The following is an 18,901-nucleotide window of genomic DNA, read 5'->3' as shown; positions in this document are numbered from 1 at the left end:
GCGCACCGCGACAGAACCAGATGTGGAACAGGCCATGCTAGCCGACATTGCCGTTGCCGATGCCGCTCGCAAAGCACCGAGCCGCAACGTCAAGCACGATGAGACCGCTGAGATGGCGAGTCAGACTCGAAAGGTTGGTCTTTTCACACGTTTCTACTCATGCAGCCAGACTGCTTTCACCACTTATCCCCATAACACTTGCCTCGTCTGAGCCACTCAAGTCTCATATCGCTCATCAGTACGAAGCTTACTTGCGTAGACAATCACAACGCGCCTTCAAGTTGCCAAATCACGGCTGGCCCATGAATCAAAAGAAGGTGCTACTCACGGTCACGTCAAGGACAAGCGCGAACGCCTCATCTCCATCATTCACGAATGCTTCAACGGCGTCGATGGCATCAACAATGCCATGATCGAAGCCCAGGAGCGTGAGATCCAGCATTTGAACAGGACTATCAAGAACGCCAGCCGCCACAGCGAGACGCTTGAGGCGAAGGTACAGAAGCTGGAGCTGGAGAGTATCGAAGCCGTCAAACGTTATCGAACCAACGAGAAGCAGGTGCGAGAGCAGCATACCAAGGACTGGAAGCGGAACGCGACACGACAGAAGCATGACCTCGCCAAGAAAGATGCAACATTTCACGAGTTCGAGAATGCGGCTGAAGAATACATCGCGGCCCTTCAATCTGCCTACGACAACGAGTTAACCAAGCTTGACACCGCAGTGAAGGAAGCAGAGGCCAAGCACAAGAAGGCATTACAAGGAGCCACCAACAGGAGCAGCAAGGACTTCGCTGCCATGCGAGGCGAGTACGAGATGACCCTGGCGAGCTTGAAACATGCAAAGAAACAAGCAGAGACACGGCACGCTCAGGAGCTGCAACAAGCGGATAAGGAGGCAAAGACAAAGGCTGCCGCGCTCCGCACAGAAAACGAGCAGCTCTCCAGCGAACTTGAAGGGGAACGCAACGACCGTCGAGCACTTGAACAGAAGCGAGAAGAGATGCGGGACGTGCGCAAGAAGCTGAACGGCCAGATAACCAAATTGAAGCACGACCTTGAGGGTGCAAAGTTTCGAATGAACAACCTCGAGTCTGACAACGAGCGAATGAAAGGTCAAGCAGAGACCTCAGATCAAACCCTCTCCGCCAACGCTGCACGGATCACGGCATTGAATGATGATAACAGACGTTTGTCCACCGAAAAGAATGCAGAGCAGGACCGAAATGCCGAGCTTCTCGTTGACATATTGCTGTTGACGAAGGATGTCGATGACCTCGTCCAGACGTCCCAAACTCACCTCGATGAAGTCAGAAACAGCGCGTCTGACGAGATTCATGGCCTGCTTCTGGAGCTTGAAGAGTCGAGGGATCATGCTCGTCAGCTGAAATCCCAACGCAATCAGATCCAAGAGACCGCCTTGCAGCGTGGACTCTTGTTGCAGGTCACCAATGCCCAGCACCGGCGGACACGCAGAGAGCTCGAAGCCAGTCGTACAATCGCCTCAGGCCAAGAAGGGAGCATTCGCGAGCTGACGGACAAGAATTCTCGCCTAGCGCGCTCCTGCCAGGACCTCTCTTCTGAACTCGCAGAGCTGGACGAGTCCAAGGAGGCCGTCGAGCGAGTATTCTTGCTGCTTCAGGGCCAACGCGGGAGGGAGCTCGAGATGTGTCGTGACACAGAGCGTGGACTGGAGGCTCGGCTCACGACAGTCAATGACAATAACCACGAGCTGAGGCAGTCGAATCACCGTCTTGTTGATGAACTCGCGGCATTGGACGAGTCCAAAGAAGCCGTCGACCGAGAACTGTTGCTCGCCCAGGGCCAGTATGGCCTCCTCGAGCAACAACACGGCACCAGCATTGCAGATGGTATTGTCAAGAGGCGCAGAATCGACCAGCTGCAAGACAAAATGTCGGACGCCACAGATCGAATCGCTGCTTCTGGGAGTCAGGCGACTGGATATAGGGGAGCGATGTCGGTCAGGGACAACCAGATCACGATGCTTCAGCACCATCACAAAGCAACCATGTCTATCAAGGACGATCGTATTGCTCAACTGGAGCAGAAATATCAGGCCAGCATCGCAGACGGGACTTCCAAGAAGCGCAAGATTGATGAGCTGCAGGAGCAAGCCGACGCAGCTGAGAGCCAAGCGTCTGGATATCGAGCAGGGTTGTCGATCAAGGACAGCCAGATCTCGATGCTGCAGCACCATCACAAAGCGACGATATCTGTCAAAGATGCACGTATTGCCCGACTTGAGCAGCATTACCGCACCAGCATTGCCGACAGCACTTCCAAGATCGACGACTTGCAAGAGCAAGTCAGCGCCGCCCAGAACCAAGCGTCTGGATATCGGGCCGGTCTGTCGATCAAAGACCAACGAATCTCCACGCTTCAGAGTGAGAAGAGGTCTCTCGAAGAGTCGATGTCTGCTGCGCGAGCGGGCTTCCAGGACGAGCTTGGTGCCGCCAGAACCCAAGCGGCAGGTTACAGGACAGCACTTTCTATCAGTGCCGGCCAGATATCCCATGCGCGCGAGGCATCCAAGCAGCGCCGTGACCGCACCGCCGCCAAAGCCAGGGAAGCGATCCAAGGCTATGAGGACGATGTCAAGGCACTCACCAGTCAAGTCGGCGGCTACAAAGCGAACATGTCCGTCCAAGACAGCCACATGTCCATGCTCCAGCATGAGCGTGCCGACTTGAAGCAGCGAACCTCGTCGGCCAGGACGACAATCGCCCGACTCACGAACGATCTGACACAGAAAGATGGCCAAATGTCCACGGCAGCACACGAGCATGAGGGCGAGGTCGCACGGCTGAACAACACACTGGCTTCAGCCAATGCGGATAAGGCAAGCCTCGACGACGAACTGGGTGCGGCGAGGTCTCAAGCTCGGAGCTACCAAACGGCACTCACGGTGAAGGATCGTCGGTTCTCGAGTGCTCAGCATGAGCATGCCGCCGAAGTGCAACATCTGGAGGACGAGAATGTCACGTTGAACGGCAAGCTGTCCGAAGCCGAGGAGAAGATCGTCGGGCTCGAGAACAAGGTGAAGATGCTCGAAGCCGACGTTCAAAAGGGGCAATCCGACATGGCGATAATGAGGGACGAACTGCAGGCAGCCGCTATGGACATGGATGAGCAAGACGCTTCTTTCCAATCTCTGATGTGGAGGCATAAGATGTGCGAGAGAATGCTGAGGGCGCAGATGCGTGAGCTTGAGCGGGCGAGGGCCAAGATGGGGAGACGTCAGCGTCAGGACGTCAGGGCCTGGAACAGATTACCCTCGATGTTGGAGGAAGGCGGGTTTTAATATAGTTTGGAGACTCGTTACTCGTGCTGTCGACTTGACTTCCAGACCTTTTAGGTATTCCTATTATTCCCTCTAAGATCTTAAATCTAAAATCTCGAATCTAAAATCTAAAATATAGAATTTAAATCTATTTTATAAATCTAAAATCTAAAATCTAAAATTTAAATCTATTTTATAAATTTAAAATCTAAAATCTAAATCTAAAATCTAGAATAGAAATCTAAAATCTAAAATTTAAAATCTGAATCTAAAATCTAAAATCTAAAATCTAAATCTATTTTATAAATTTAAAATCTAAAATTTAAAATCTAAAATCTACTTAAAGAATTTATTTTTTTAGAATGTAGTTTTCTAGAATCTAATTTTTAAGTAGGACTAGACAGTCCCCTAAAAATCTGTCCCGATTGGCTAGTATCTTCCAACCGCAGCCTGAGCACTATAGCTTAGCTTAGAGTGTAGGTAGCTTTAGGTGAGGCATTGCGGTGCAAGCGCTGCTGCTGCTGGCCGTTAACTTTGCTTACTCTTATAAGCGCCCCGAGCACGAGCGCGCTCATGTAAACAACGCCCGACTAGCTTGACTACAGTCGCTCTAACCCCTAGCTGCATGAAGATATCATGCAAAGCGACGCTCGATGCAGTTATGACCAAGCTCGCAGCTTTGCGTTTACATGTGCAGCCGCAAGCAGATGCAGGTCTTGTGAAGGGAGCAGCTTAAAGCTATTACAAGGCCTATAGAGCGTAATTCGCGAAGGGGAGAGCTGGGGTATTCGCTTTCTTCGTGCTTATATGTCTGTCGAATGGCGTCTACTTCGTCCTAGAAGGAATGTACAGTCACGCATTCTAATTTTGTGCGCATAAAAGATGTAAGGTGAAGCAACCTTTAACCTAGCTAGTATAGAGGGAGCGCGAATGCTAGCCCCAGCGTCTTCGTTGTTATAGCTTTTACGAAGCTACTATACAGTGGCTAGACCCGTGGTCGCACTGCTTCCGAAAGCGGAAATATATCTTCGACAAAATTAGGTAAAAAGAGCTACTCTAGTAATGGGAGAAGAAGAGAACTAATGTAGTAGGAAACTGCTCAGGTAAGTACTCCTAGATGTCTATATAGACCTCTCTTACTTGCTAAAATTGCTAGATAGTAGCTTTGTTACTAGACCGTTTAGGAAGTGTATAATAGCCTATTTAGGACGAAATGAACTAGCATCTATACGAACAGGCGGCTAGTACATTACCTAGGACCCACCTAGTAATAAATGTATAGGTCTGTACGCAAAAAGGGGATACTTGCTCGAACCTTAAGCTATTAGGCTACTTGCTTCCCACTACTAGTCTAGGAAAACGAAACGCGATTACCAGCCCGCCCTCCCTGTTTGCAAATAGCTTATACAGCAGCGGTATCGCTGTGGGCCGTGCAGTAGCGACTCCCAAGTTACTACTCTGCGCTTGTGCCCCTAACTAGGCAATTAACATCCATTTCGTCAGTGATTACCAGAACACGAAGGAAGTGCATAGACGTACTATATACGCTTGTCAAAAAGGCGTAGCAGGTAAGTAAGTAATAAAATCGTAACCTCTAGTTATATGTAATAGAGAGCAGGCAAAAAGAGGTGCTCCTACGAAGGGTAGAGCTAACATCTGCTCCTTGCAAACGGGCCTAGCTACCTATACCCTAAGAGAGGTATACTTCCAGTTTCGGAAGCATTGTGACAGTAAGTCTAGCGAGCCTATAACGGCCTTGTACTTTGTAGCAGACAGTACACGTATTTACGTGCTTTAGGTCGGCTGCTGCGTATGCATGCTAAAACACTTCTTACGAATTACAAGCTTGTAGCTAATTGAAATTGTAGTAACTAACTATAGGTCTCTATTACTCGCCTAAATAAGAAACTTATTCTAACACCTCGTTTTTATAAGTTAGAGACTAGAGAGGAGTCTATACTGGCAGTTAGCTGCTGCTCTTACTTTTTATCCTCCTACTCGCTATTATTTTGTTGTTAAACAAGAACACGACAGTTTCTAATTTGGGACTATTGGCGGGTTGCTGTCTAGAAGTGCTCTGTTTTAAGAACCGTGCTGTTATATATAGTAAACGCGTTGCTTTAGGCCGGCTGTAAAAGGCACCTAAAGAGAATAGCAAGGGCGAAGGCACAGTAGAAGAGAAACTGCGTAAGGCTATATTCTATGCACTAAGACAGTACGCACTGCTAGACAGTTGCCCTTATAGTACTTCTCTATTAGGCAGTACCCTCTAGGAATCTTTTCAGTCTTCCAGACAAGATAGTATGTGCTGGACTGTTTAGGAAGTTTGTTCTAGAGATCTAGGCCGATCTACGCGTTAAAGAGAACAGAGTCTAGGCCTTTAGATCTATTACTAGTAATTTGCCCAGAGGTAATAAACAAAACGCTACAAAAGTTGCGCCTATTGTAGGCTAATCTAGTGCTCTAGCAGTAGGGCTAGTAGTTATCTTATATATCGTTTATAGCTTTAGCTATTAGTAACGCAGTTACTAGCAAAGGCGAAGCATAAAAGTAGTTAAGACCGCTCTGCGCGTACGTAGCTAGAGAAGCTCTATGTTTAATATAGAAGTAGTATAATGTAGTTTGCAAATTAGTTTACGTCATCCCCTTGTTAAATTCTATCTTTAGCGCTGTTGTAAACTTCCTAATTGAGGACGTTTGTAATGCTAGTATAAGTTAAGATTAATTAAAGTGGAGGCATCGCAAGTGTAGAACGAGCTATCTTAGTAGCGTAAAAGCGAGCCTGCTCTAATTGAACGTCTAAGTCAATTTAAATTATAAGTCGTCTTATATATCTATAGTATAGTAGAGTAAAAAGGTATAGACCGCCTACTATACATACAAGGCAGTCTAGAGCCCTACATTTAGAAGCTTGTAATATATAGTATAGTTCAAGTCCTAGACACTTTCCTTTAGGCTTCCTCATTAGGCACAAGGGTTAGCTGTAAACTTCCTAAACAGTCCACCAACGGAGTTGCTGTCTACCGTTTTTAGACAAGCACTCCCTAACAGGGCAGTAACCTAGGAGGGCTGTCTAGCAGTCTAGGTAGGACAGTAAGAGTAAGCAGGCCGATACAGAGGTAGTTATATAGTCATTAAAAGAAGGAAGATTATGTTAGGAGGTCTGTCCTCTACTACTCTAACTCTATAAACTAGCCCTACTAGGTAGCTGTATAGTAGGAGGGTACGCTACACTAGAAGCTAGTGTCCCTTCCTCGACTAACTTTGTACTAAGTTAGCATAGCTACTAACTATAGAAGCCTATTACTTACCTATAGACCCTCCTTTCTTTTAGAAATAAAAGAAGGAATTCTAGTTTATAAAAGAAGAGGCCTATACCTTATTATAGACCTCTATAGATTCTAAATTTAGATTCTAGATTTTAGTTTCAGATTTTAGATTTAGATTTAGCTTTAGATTTTAGATTTTAGATTTAGATTTTAGATTTAGATTTAGATTTTAGATTTTAGATTTTATATTTTATATTTTAGATTTTAGATTTTAGATTTTAGATTTAGATTTTAGATTTTAGATTTAGATTTTAGATTTTAGATTTTAGATTTTAGATTTTAGATTTATAAAGTAGATTTAGATTTTAGATTTTAGATTTTAGATTTATAAATTTTAGATTTAGATCTCAAAATATTCTATATTCTAGACGTTGTTGTCGAGATCATGCGTCTCTGCTACGTAAATCAACCACCGAACACAACGCAAAGCTATCTCCGGACATAATCCCGCAGAAGCAGGGAACGGCGGAAGCATTGGACTGGGTTGATAGATCATGACTTCTTCCAGCCGTTGCCTTAGACTCGATGATCGCAGCTCGAGGAAAGGCAGAGTTGCCCTTAGATCTGGAGCGTATAGTCAGATGAACGACGTACAGTAAGTTTAGAAAGGCTTCCTCAATCTCCCAGAAAGCTGGTCTCCAACATCGCCTGCAAGTTGGGATCCAAAAATGGATTGGGACATTGGAATTAAAGAGGGAAGAGGAAGAAGAATTCCTTGGAATATGTATATAATCCCCAGAACAGCAGCCTCTACCAGTCCTCCAACAAATCCTGCAAAGCACGGTCAAACCGTAGAAGCTTCGAGACATGGACCTCCGCCTCGACATTGCCTACACCGCTCTCATGGTTGCTCTGGGAGCGAGCTGGTGCTGCCGGCTCGTCTGCGTGTTGAGCCAAGAACACTCCATAGGCCTCGTGGTTTTCGCGCACCGACGAGTTCTCGAGCGCCCATGAGCGCCACGTCGCATACTGGTCGACTGTGAACCGCTTGGCTGCACGCGTGTTAGCAAGATTCAGGTGAGAAAATGGCACAGTCGCAACACGTTCCTGAGCTATTGTTTTGTCCAGCTGGGTGAAAAGAGAATCCGCCAGCATTGAAAACGTATCCTTGGCAGATGCGTGTGAGAATCGTCTCGGCAAGACTCCCCTGCATCCTATTGGAGCCCAGGTAGATGATGTGCTGATGGATGCCGAACTTGTCGCCGAAGAGATGGTGGCAGACCGATTCGAAAATGTTCTGGATGAAGTTGGATCCGCGATGTGCTCGATGGTTGGCGAGGCGGCGGAACACGTAGATGCTGAAGCCCACTTCGACCAGTGCTGCCATCAGCGGACGGTCGGCATCATCGCCGCTGATCTTGGACAGACGCCCCGAGAGCCGTTCGCAGAACAACCTCAAGATGTCGATGCGCTTTCGAGACATGTAGCGCGTGCCGTCCCGCCGAGTACAGACAAAGTACTTGCGATAGCCTCGCTGAGCGTTCGCAGCCGTCGAGTACGGTGCACGGAAGTTGTCGATCTCGGTGGCGATGTCAGGGTCGCCGTAGACGAGGTAGTGCTCTTCGATGAGGGCGATGACTTGGCGAAGTTGATTCGGGGTAGGCGACTAGCCATCCTCGTCAACCAGCGCCTGGCGGTAGATTGCGGGCTGTCCTGTTTCCGCAGCTCGCTCACGCAGCTTGTCAATCTCGCCACGGGTTTCGGCATCGACAAGGTACTGGCGTGCGAGATCGCCTTGCATGTGCGATTTGACGATGCTGCTGTGCATGCTGATGAGGATGTAGTAGACTTGGTACTTGGCGAGTTTGATATCCTTCTCAGAATACGCACGAATGCGCCGCTCCTTCTCGAGGAGTTTGTCGATGAGTTCGAACCAACCGCGCTGCAAGGCGTCCAGGAAGGTCTGCATGTCATCATCGCGCGAAGTCGGCTGCTGAATGCGCTCGAAGATTGGCTGAGACTGTGTTTCGGGGTCGACGGGTTCTGGGTGGTGGGATTGAGAAGGTATTGTGCCACCAAGTCCAATGGGTAGATAGTCTGCGTCTTCATCAACGTCCTCGTAATATCTGTCATCATCAAACACGGCCTGCTCCGCGTCCCACTTGCGAATAGTCTGCTCGCTGACGCCATACTCTGCAGCTCGATCCGCCAGCGGCTGAAGCTTGTTGAGGTCCAGCAATTCGACGCTATCCGCAAAAGGTACGGCCTCATCAAGCATCTGGTCCAGGTCTGGGAGTAGCTGCTTCTCTGTGTAGCCAAACATCAGAGGATTGCGTTCTCTCAGTCTCCGCGGGGAAGGCTTCTCATTCATCCTATGGCGTTTGGTTGGAGGTTCAGACGACAGTGGCGAATCAAAGGGACCGGGACGGCGGAGATCGCGCAACTCACGTGCCATTCGAGACTTCCGCGATGGTGATTCGTATGTGCTGGGCGATGCTGCGTGGTCGTTGTATGTTTCTTGGGAGGAGGATATCACCATCGTTTTCTTGCGGGGTCTCGGCTGAACAGCCACGACAATGTTGGATGATTCTGGTTCCACATCTTCATTGTCCAGCTCACTTTCACTCTCATCTTCGACATCACTTCCATCTTCATCTGCAGCTTCATTCGGGTGCTCTAGCTCGTAGGGATTGGGGCCATCACTGTGGAGAGGTTGCGTATCGATAAGCGGCTCGGAGCTGGAGGCATGCAGCGTCTCTGCTTTCCGAAGGTGGGCAGCCGAATGACGGCGGTGACGCTCCATGTCGTGCTTTAAATGGGGTGATTGGGTAAGAACTCTGGCTGAGCGCCCAGTCGTGTTGGATTGGAGGATGTTGAAGAGGTCGTGAGTATTAAACATTGAAGTCCGAAGTCCCAGGTGACGTCTGACGTTCTAACGGCTCGGCCCGCTGCCGCTTCGACTTCACTTCGACTTTCACTGGGACCTCACTCCCACTCTCACTTTGTACCTCAGTCCCACCTTCACTCGGAAGCTCACCCCCATCTCCTTTCATACTTCACTCCCATCTCACTTCACACCTCACTCCCGTCTTACTTCATGCCTCACTTGACCTCCGCCCGTCTAATGTCTTGATCGGCCAGCGCCCATGGCTTCAGAAGCGACAACGGCAAATGGCTTGCCATCATAAGGATCGATCTGCCGAAGGGTATCCTCGCGAGTACCTGCCGTGACTGCTCCGCATCCAGACTTGGCCAAGACGGACATGGCATCCAGCAGTTCCCCGAGCCTCTCGAGCTGATCTGCAGCCGGACGAGGGAGATAGTGTAGAGGTGTGCTGCGGTCTGTTTGAGTTAGCGGTGAAGATCGATCCCACAAAGGATAGTCAAGACTCACCCATATCGATCTTGTTGATGTTCCTTGATGCATCGCTCCAGCTCTTCACGGATCCCGACAACGCTCTCCTCCATCAAGTTCTCCGCCTCCCGCGCCAAGCCCTCCTCGTATGCGAATCTGCAGGTGTCGGAGAGGTCGAGAACACTGGCGTCGCTGGGGTGCACCCACAACGTTACCCGCTCGCATTTCAATCGACGAGCCTTCAGCTTCTGTATTTCGGCTTGTACCATCTCTTGTCTACGCTTGCCAAACTCAGCTACCATCCGCTTGAACATTGCCTCAACGGCTGCCGGATCCTCGGGAATAGTGGTGTCGAAGAGATGCTTGAGATGTGGTGGAGTCGCCGCCTTTACGGTACTGCTGTCGAGATGCGGGATGCTTCCGACCGGGGTGTTGGCTTCCAGGGACTGCTTCACCGCATCCATAACGTCCAATACGGCGTTGATGGCCTCATCTGCAGTGGCTTGAGGGAGGCGGTCAGTCAGAATTCTTGCTCAGGGGTAATACAACGACTCACCTTCATCCGCAATGTCGCAAAGACAGGCGCTGAGCACCCGACAGAGCAGCAAAATGGGCGGAAACTTCACATAGCGCTGGATCTTGCGTTGCACAAGCTTGGCCAGACCGGCCGCTGCTTTGACTCCATCCATTCCGCCCTCGCCGATGAGGACCCCGCGGATGTCTTGGGAAAGAGCGTTCAGGCGGAGAGCGTCTGCTGGAAAGAGCTTGTACGTCATGGTGTGAGCATCTCCGTCGTCGAGGCGGAACGCTGCGGTCGACTTGGTGACATTTGGGATGATCTTCAAGAGCTCCTCTGGGCCGGTCACCTCACCTTGCCAGCGAAAGCCATGAGGTTGTTTGAGAAAGTATGAGCCGAGCGCAGTGGAATCACCAGTCGGAAAGCCGGCTTCGGCGATGGTTAGGAGCATGCGGTTGTCCAGTTGCGTCTTCAGTCCTTTGGCCTTTGAGATGACTGGTCCTCTCCCTTTGCCTCCTTCGATGAACTTGTGCAGCGCCTTCCCCACCTCGAAGAGGACCTTCACCCAACCTTGCAGTGTCTCTACATCCAAAGACACGTGCTTGTCGTTGCACATCTTTCGCATCATACTCAAGAGAACCACAATCACTTCCTCGTCGTAAGGCGCATCCAGTGCAAGGTCGAGGAGATCCCTGAGCTTCTGAAGTCCGTCACTTCTGATGGCAAAGGCAAATGGGTATTTGGCTGGGGCATATGCTTGATCGATATCGGTAAGAGCATCCGTGACCGAGATGCGCAGATGCCGGGCAGATTCGGTGAGGGTAGTGGCGCTGTCGGAAGGTGGCAGCAGAAGGAGGACTCTGTCGTCTTTGAGAATGCTGACAAGGGCCGCCCAGCGAGCATCGCCAACGTCAGCAGGCAAGGTCATGTCTCGGATGCGCCGACTTTCCGCCTGTGGTGGACGAGCAAGGATTCTGGAGGTGACTCGGTCGGCTGAGCTGAAGGAAGCGTTCGAGTGTGTTCAGCAGCGCCTCCACCAGGAGACGAGTAGGCAAGAATTCTTGAAGCGATTTGGACGGCCGAGTGTTGGAAGAAGTTGTTCGAGAGAAGAGATGTTTGAAGAAGTGAAGATCGCAGCGTCGCAAACGGCGCCTCACATGCAACGCCAAGCCGCGCTAGTCACTAGCGCCATTTCCTTCCTACAAAAGCTTTGTTTGCTTTTCCAGCTTCAACCAACACACCAACACCACAACAAACACTCCACCACCACCACCCTCCAAATCGCCAACAAGAACTCTTGCCAACTCAGCCGGGCTGCGGCGCCAAAACCCTCTGCCTCACCGAATCGAGGTCCACCAACCTCGCACCTTCTGTCTTCGAGAGACTGCGGCGACCGACATCGCGAGACTGCGGTCTCCGCGCGACCTTCACGTGACTACCTGTCACGCCCCTTCACCTCCTCACCCCGCCGACCCTGCAAGAACGCTTGCTCGCCCACCTCGCCTTGAGACACGTGGCCCGCCGCCGTTTCACGCCTCGCCAGTGCGACCAGCAAGAATTCTGGCCCATCCCAACCACCACACCCGTCGAACGTCCACTTCGCACCCTCCCTGCAGCAAGAATTCTGGCCCAGTGCCGCAGCAAGCTCGCCTTTGCAAGCTCGGCGCGAGGCAAGCATCTCCAACGAGAACTCTTGCCCAGCCATCATGCCACCCAAGACCCAAGACGCAGACTCTGGGATGGCGGACAAGCCCATCGCTGATTCCAACGACGACATCACACAAGTCTCGAAGCGGCACGATGTTATGAACTATGTTCTTTGCCAGGATGCCACACTTTGCAAGAGAGACTTCGCCACGTTGACTCTCAGTCCAGTCATGGTCAAATACTTCTGCTTGCTACGTAATAACGTGACTGCCAAGTCTATCATCCAGCAGGCGTTGTACTATCTTCGCAACTTCAGTACGATGACAGATGAGGAGGTGAGACAAGATCTTCAATGCAGAGGCGACGCTTCCACGGCGTTTGCGAAGTGCAGCCCCAAACAACGTGCCATAGCAGAGATACTTTGGCTTTGGAAGTTCGACTTGCAAGCGTGGGAGGAGGATCGGTCGCGGGACTCTGAATATGACCAGTACTACGACCAGCTGATCACGGACATGAATGCGTCGCCCAACAAGGACCAGCAGAGACCGGCCTACACCCTCGATTCGATCTCCTCCGACGTTCGCAAAGGCCCCGACAAGCTTCCCCCTGGGCTCACAGATGAGGAATGCAAGAAGCATGGAGAGATTCCGACCCTGGAAGTCTGCAACAGACTGTGGGTGTGGTATTGGCACGCGAAGCAACATTGTATCTCGGGAGCGCGTATTACGACGGGTGCCTTTCTTAAAGACAACAACGGTGACAAGTACAACTGTCGACCGCCCAAGTGGTGGGACGATGAGGGTGAAGTCAACGACAAACCCCATCCGCTTGCCTTTGCAGAAGCGCAAGGACTCTTCGAAAAAGAGGAAGAGGAACTGCACGACTTCAAGGCCATCCGATGCACTGTCAAGATCCGAGCGAAGAAGGTATTCAAGGAGGCAGCAGTGGCGCTGGAGGATGACGATCTGGAAGTCCCGATGATGCCACCAGACTCCATCGAGATCGAGAACCCATGTCAGTATCGCGATCTTGCGGAGTGGCGAGACATTATCCGCACAAAGTTCAACATAGAGCCGTGGAAGGCCAATTTGGTCGACATCAGAGTCTGTCTGACCATGGGCGACGGCAAAGAGACGGAAAAGGTTGTGTGGAGCGACAGCGAATGGATGTCCTATGACCAACTCTTCGAGTGTCTTCAGATCGAAAACCTTGAAGAGGCGGCATTCTCCGTGCGGTTCAGAATCGATGGATCCACCACATTCGAATGCTCTCGGCTCGCTGCGCATCTTCGAAAGCACCTGCACCCAGATCCCCAGGATGGCGATGTCGCATTGGAATCTGAACCAGAAGACGCCTCAGAGGACGAGCTGGCAAGAATTCTTGCCCTTCTAGCAAGGGGCGAAGTGCAAGAGCCAAACGACCCAGAGGAAGACATGTCATTGGGTCCCGAGTCTTCAACAATTCTTGCCGATGAAGACGACTACGAGGAAGAGCGGGAGGAGGAAGACCCAACCCCTCCAACCTACGTCGTACCATCCGTCGAAGATGTCGAAGAAGACGACGCCACAGAGCATCCCAAGCCAAGCGCCAGGATGGAGCAAACTGCGGAGACACGTGCTCAGAGCTCCACTCCCACCAAGAACTCTCGCCCACCGTCACCCAAAGCCGACTTCGCTGCACGCGTAGAAGACAAAGATGTGGCCGATTGGATAGAGAGTATACGGGAGGGCGACAGGGAGGCAGGCCGGCAAGGCCAAGAGAGAGGCCGAGAGGTCTTCCACGAACTGAACAACAAGATGAGGGCGTTGGCCATCCAATCCGCGCCCCCGAGAAAAGAACTATCTTCGTTGCCCAAACTCCCACCACAACGTGGAAATCGCGGCAAGTACTCTGGCCCTCGCCTCCAGGACGATGGGGTCAAGGGAATGAAGAAGGCTTTGAAAGCATCACAAGTGAGAGGTCAGAAAGCCAAGAAGGTCATGGACGACATGCTGCGACATCAACGAACCAGACGTATCCGCAATAGCCGTCACAATGGGTCCAACTACAACTCACGGAGCCGACCCAACCTGCATAGCCCGACCGAGCCGTCTGCGGGTTTAGAGGGAGACCAATTCGGCCGCAGCCATGAACAGTTCATCAAGGAGGAGTACGACGGCTACGACGTCATCAACGACAAGCGTGCGAAGATTGAGTGGATGCGGTATGCCATTAACATGAGCGTGGGCCAATCTCAGGCACCACAGAAGAAGTGGGGGACTTCCTTTGCAGTGCAAGACGTCGCCCACGCTATGGATGCGAATATGCGGCAGAACGCCCTCAATCGCAACGCCGACTCAAACGAGGACCCCAAGAAAGGCGACGAGTCTAAGGCCGACAAGGTATCAGACGTCGATGTAGAAGCCGCGCTTTTTGGTGCTACTGGACACCCTGGACCGGCTCTCGACTTGTGCTTGAAGCTCCTGGGAATGGAGAAGACGGTCAAGCATGGAAACATGTGGAAGTATCGTTCCAAAAAGTACATGGACGACTGCAAAGTCGACCTGCTCCCAACACAAATCACCGGGATGGTGCATATGCTGTGGCGCACGTTGGGTACTTTCCCACTCAGCAAAGAGCAGCAGAAGGAGCGCCCATACTTTGAGAACATCGTCAAAATGCTCAACTACGACTCACCTCTCACCCACGGCGGCATTCTCGGCGACTCCCCGGGCATGGGCAAGACATACACAACTCTGGCCTTCTTCAATTGGTATGCGCAACATGCAGAGCACGTCGACGAGGATGGCAACCCCGATCATCGTCCCAGCGTCCTAGTCGTCCCCGATGGCGTCGTGTTTCATCAATGGGTCACTGCTGCAGCGCGGATGTTCCCAAAGATCAACCTGATCGCCTGCAAACCCGGCGATCCATGGCCGCAGATGAACGAGACTCACTCGCCATTCGAATATCTGAGCAGCGAGCAGACCAGGGATCCGTGGAGCAAGAAGTCTGGCTTTCCGACCGGGCTGCAGTACGTCTTCGACAACACCGATCCACGAGCTTCCAGAGCCCTTTTCGTGGCCCCGTACAAGACATGGTTGAAGCGTGTCGTGGATCTCAGTGATGCGCCTCTGCTCCTTCAAGACGTCCGACCTCTGCGAGACAACTGTATGACAGTGAAGCTCAACGCAGACGAAAAAGAGAAGCTTGGCAGGGAAGAGATCGTTCGAATGTTTACTTGCCCAAAGTGGCAAAATGTCATGGTTGGCATGGCCATGTGCGACGAGGGTCACACCATACGGAACCCAACGACCCACATGCACTGGTCTGTTCGTGGCCTGCATGCAAAGAAGAACTGGCTGTTGACGGCGACTCCCGTCATACAGTATGCTCCAGTAAGTCCTTCATCCCTGTCGATCCGTCTCTTCACCCGATGTACTGACTTTGCTCGATAGGAATTGGCAGACCTCTCCCGCGTGCTCTGGCCGTCAATCTTGCAAGATCTGAAGCGGCATCCAAGATGGAAGGACATTGGGCCGAACTTCGATAACATTTGCGAGACTATGCACCGATCTCAACCGTGGAAGGCCATCAACAGCCTCATCGCCAAGGAGAACATCCCACCAAACGACTCCCTGCAGCTGATGTGTCTGGAACCCAATGTGCTGCGTTGCCTGCTCGAGTCAAAAGACCTCAAAGCAATCGCTGCAAACTTCAAGAAATTTGACGACTTTCTCACATTGCGTCGGTCTCCTGAGAGCAGCCTGCCGAACTTGATTGGCCCAGACTTACCGCTCAAGTCCATCATGGTCGAACACAAGACCGTCACATCGGGCCTCCAATTTCGACAAGGCGCTGAAGAGATTGAACATCTCTACTGGCATCGCCGTGCCAGCAAGTAAGTGAACCACTCAGCAAGAATTCTTTCCAAGCCACCTCGCTGACCCACAATGTAGGAAGTACGAAGAGCTGTGCCAGCTGCAGCGCAACAAGTCCAAGTCGGCGAGACACAAGGTTCCACCGGTTTCCCCTGCGCTGCGACAGATGAGCATCGCGGCCGCATCGAACCTACTATCGAGATTCGAGCGACAAATTGTAGAGTTCACCAAGGGCAATACTAACGTGGAGTCGATCAAGAACTGGCGGGACTCTGGACTGGACGCAGACATGTTGCTGTACATCGCCAACGACGGCGATACTATCCGCAAGGGCAAGAAGTCCGAGCGGCCTTCCAGGGCTGAGCGTCTCTCGAAGCTCACAGAGGGTTCTCCGAAGCTTCGAGAGATCTTGATCCATATCCGCGACTATGTCCTACCAAAGGAAGGCGAAAAGGGACCTCTCCGCTTCAGAAAGCTTCTCATCACTGAAGAACTCCCCCTGGTCGCCTGGTTCTGGGAGCTTGCCCTCAACTTTCTGCATGTCCACACCCAAGTGCTGCATTCCGAACTCGAGGAACACGAGCGCGAGTTTGTGGTCGACCAGTTCAACAACCCGCCGGCCGATGGTGACCTCTCGCACCTCACGGTCCTCGTGTTGCTATACACCATCAACGCGAGTGGTGTCAACCTGGATTGGGATTGCAATCGCTGCATTGTGGCAACCGCCGCCAGCAGCGCCCCGCTGGAGATCCAAGCTTGGTCTCGGCTCATTCGAGTGTCCCAGCAAAAGGAAGTCGAGATCTTTCGGCTCTGTGTTGACAACTCGCACGATGAATGGCGCGAGGCATCCCAAGCAAATAAAGCTCTCATCGACGCCGCCACCAAGGCGTTCTCTGGCCAGACCAAGAAGACGCTCGCGAAATTGCTGAGTACCGACGGCATTGAGGAGATTGAGGACGTCAAGCGTACGGCACTTGGCAAAGCCATCCAGGGAATCTTCGATGATAAGCTGTTTGGTGATGATTTCGCAGAGGCGAGAGCGGAACTTTATCAGAAAGTTCTGGAGAATGACATCAAGGAGAAGCTGTCAGAGGAAGACGCTGCCGAGTTGAAGCCGATGGCCAAGACCACTGCGGACAAGCCCCAAACCCCTGAGCCAGAATTCTTGCCGCCCAACACCGCCAATCCAAAAGCAGCAACACCGTCTCGGGCAGGAAACTATCGCGCACCAGAGCAAGAATCCTTGCCGACGAACAAGCCCCAAACCCCTGAGCCAGAATTCTTGCCGCCGAACACCGCCAATCCACAAGCAGCAACGCCGTCTCGGGCAGGAGACGATCGTGCAACAGAGCAAGAATCCTTGCTGACAGACACGGGGACCGCTCCTCAGACCAGCACTCGTGCCGTTGCAGAAGCCAACTCGGCTTCAAGAAAGCTGCTGGAAGAGGAAATGAAGGCACACGAAGAGGCAGCCGCGGCGAGGATCATCGCCACAGCCGAAGACGCAGTATTGGAAGAAGTGGAAGACCCCAACGCCGGTGACGAGTGGCTGGGAGACGGCGGTGATGTTGATGACGAGGAAATGATCAAGACGGAGACCTTGAGGGTCGCCATAAACGGCAGCATGTTCCAGCAAGACTTGCTCAACACCCCCTCCAACGGGCGATCGCTCAGGAGCAGCATCCTGCGACTGAATGCGAGCGCCGAGAAGAGACTCGACAACTACATCCCAAACACCAGAACGAACTCTCCAGCAAGTCTAGCATTGGAGACAAGTGGAAGTCTCATCTTGGGCAAATGTCAAGCAACGAGAGGAAGACCCTCGACCAGGACATCGTCTACACTCTTTACATCTGTCAGATTGAGGAGCCCAAGCGGAAGTACAAGGCGGAAGAGATTGAGAATCTTGACTCCATCACCATCGAGAGAGCCCTCCGGCTCTTGCACAGACACCGCTCCGGAAAGGAGCGTACCAAGTCGCGAGTTGCTCCACACTTGGACTACTCCAAATTGGAACACGAGAAAGGCATGGCGGTCATGGCCAAAATCAAGCATGAGACATGCCGGGCAGACATCGAAGCGACCGCCGAGGCGTTTGGGTTCGCGATCAAGTCGCAAAAGTAAGTCATCTACACCAACCTTCTACAAAGCAGTTGCTAATTGATTATGTAGGGAGCGCTCCGCCGAGGCGCTCAAGGAGGCCCAGACCTTGAAGGAGATCAAGGAAGACATGGCCAGATCATCAGGCCAGCGCAAGGCGCCAAAGTCGAAGACGACCAACTCGAAGTACAAGTCGAAAGCTACGGTGGAGGATGAGGATGATGACATGGACCTTGACAACATCGACCTTAGCAGTCCGACTCTTCCAGGGAAGAAATACAAGTCGAAAGCTACGGTGGAGGATGAGGACAGCGACCTCGACATCGACCACATCCTCGACAGTCCGACTCTTCCAGGGAAGAAATACAAGCCACAGCGAGACGGTGACTTGTTTGCCGACGGTGGTACTGGCGGCGCAGACGACGGCGACGAAGTCCTCGGTTCGGATTCGCCTCAGAAGCCAACACTACGGACGTCCACGCCCTGGTTCCCGCATACCAGCCCTGCTTTCGGAAGCCCATCCCGTGCCTCTAGTCAATTGGCTGAGCCATCGACTGGGACTGATGGCAAGAGGAGTTTGGGGGGATACGGTCCACCAGAGCTTGACCAGGCAGAGATCATCGACAACTTCGAGCAGGATATGAAGAAGAAGACCACGGGCGAGCAGGAGCCGGGTATGAATGCGGAGGACATGGCGGGGAGTGAGGATGAGTTTAACTTGTCTGAATTCGAGTAGAAGATCCCTATGTATCAACCTCAATCAAGGTCTTGTACTAGCCTCTTATTCCCCACCCTTCGTTAAAACTTTCGCCAATGCGAGTCTTGCCGGGTAGCAAGAATTCTGGCTTGTTC

At 51.8% G+C, this 18,901-nt stretch overlaps 4 protein-coding genes across 4 annotated transcripts; 2 read left to right on the top strand and 2 right to left on the bottom strand.

Annotated features, from left to right (window-relative positions):
* Positions 1–34: 34 nt before the first annotated feature.
* Positions 35–3,322, top strand: M409DRAFT_23738 (uncharacterized protein; the record flags this gene model as incomplete). The annotated part of the gene is made up of 2 exons (XM_033806928.1): positions 35–133; positions 260–3,322. 2 exons carry the CDS (start codon positions 35–37, stop codon positions 3,320–3,322), a joined length of 3,162 nt encoding a protein of 1,053 aa, XP_033666899.1.
* A 4,058-nt stretch (positions 3,323–7,380) lies between these two features.
* M409DRAFT_55361 (uncharacterized protein) lies at positions 7,381–9,373 on the bottom strand (the record flags this gene model as incomplete). Its single annotated transcript, XM_033812981.1, has 3 exons — positions 7,381–7,622; positions 7,663–8,208; positions 8,305–9,373. 3 exons carry the CDS (start codon positions 9,371–9,373, stop codon positions 7,381–7,383), a joined length of 1,857 nt encoding a protein of 618 aa, XP_033666898.1.
* Positions 9,374–9,691: 318 nt separating this feature from the next.
* Positions 9,692–11,370, bottom strand: M409DRAFT_23736 (uncharacterized protein; the record flags this gene model as incomplete). The annotated part of the gene is made up of 3 exons (XM_033806927.1): positions 9,692–9,905; positions 9,965–10,427; positions 10,482–11,370. The coding sequence occupies 3 exons, from the start codon at positions 11,368–11,370 to the stop codon at positions 9,692–9,694; spliced, it is 1,566 nt and encodes a 521-aa protein (XP_033666897.1).
* Positions 11,371–12,148: 778 nt separating this feature from the next.
* On the top strand, positions 12,149–18,785 carry M409DRAFT_23735 (uncharacterized protein; the record flags this gene model as incomplete). The annotated part of the gene is made up of 5 exons (XM_033806926.1): positions 12,149–15,466; positions 15,527–15,969; positions 16,028–17,555; positions 17,624–18,069; positions 18,122–18,785. 5 exons carry the CDS (start codon positions 12,149–12,151, stop codon positions 18,783–18,785), a joined length of 6,399 nt encoding a protein of 2,132 aa, XP_033666896.1.
* Positions 18,786–18,901: the final 116 nt, after the last annotated feature.

This window comes from Zasmidium cellare (genome assembly GCF_010093935.1).
Source record: "Zasmidium cellare ATCC 36951 unplaced genomic scaffold M409scaffold_20, whole genome shotgun sequence".
Taxonomy (NCBI): Eukaryota; Fungi; Ascomycota; class Dothideomycetes; order Mycosphaerellales; family Mycosphaerellaceae; genus Zasmidium; species Zasmidium cellare.
Note: the sequence above shows the minus strand (reverse complement) of the source record. Positions and strands in the feature narration are given on the sequence as shown.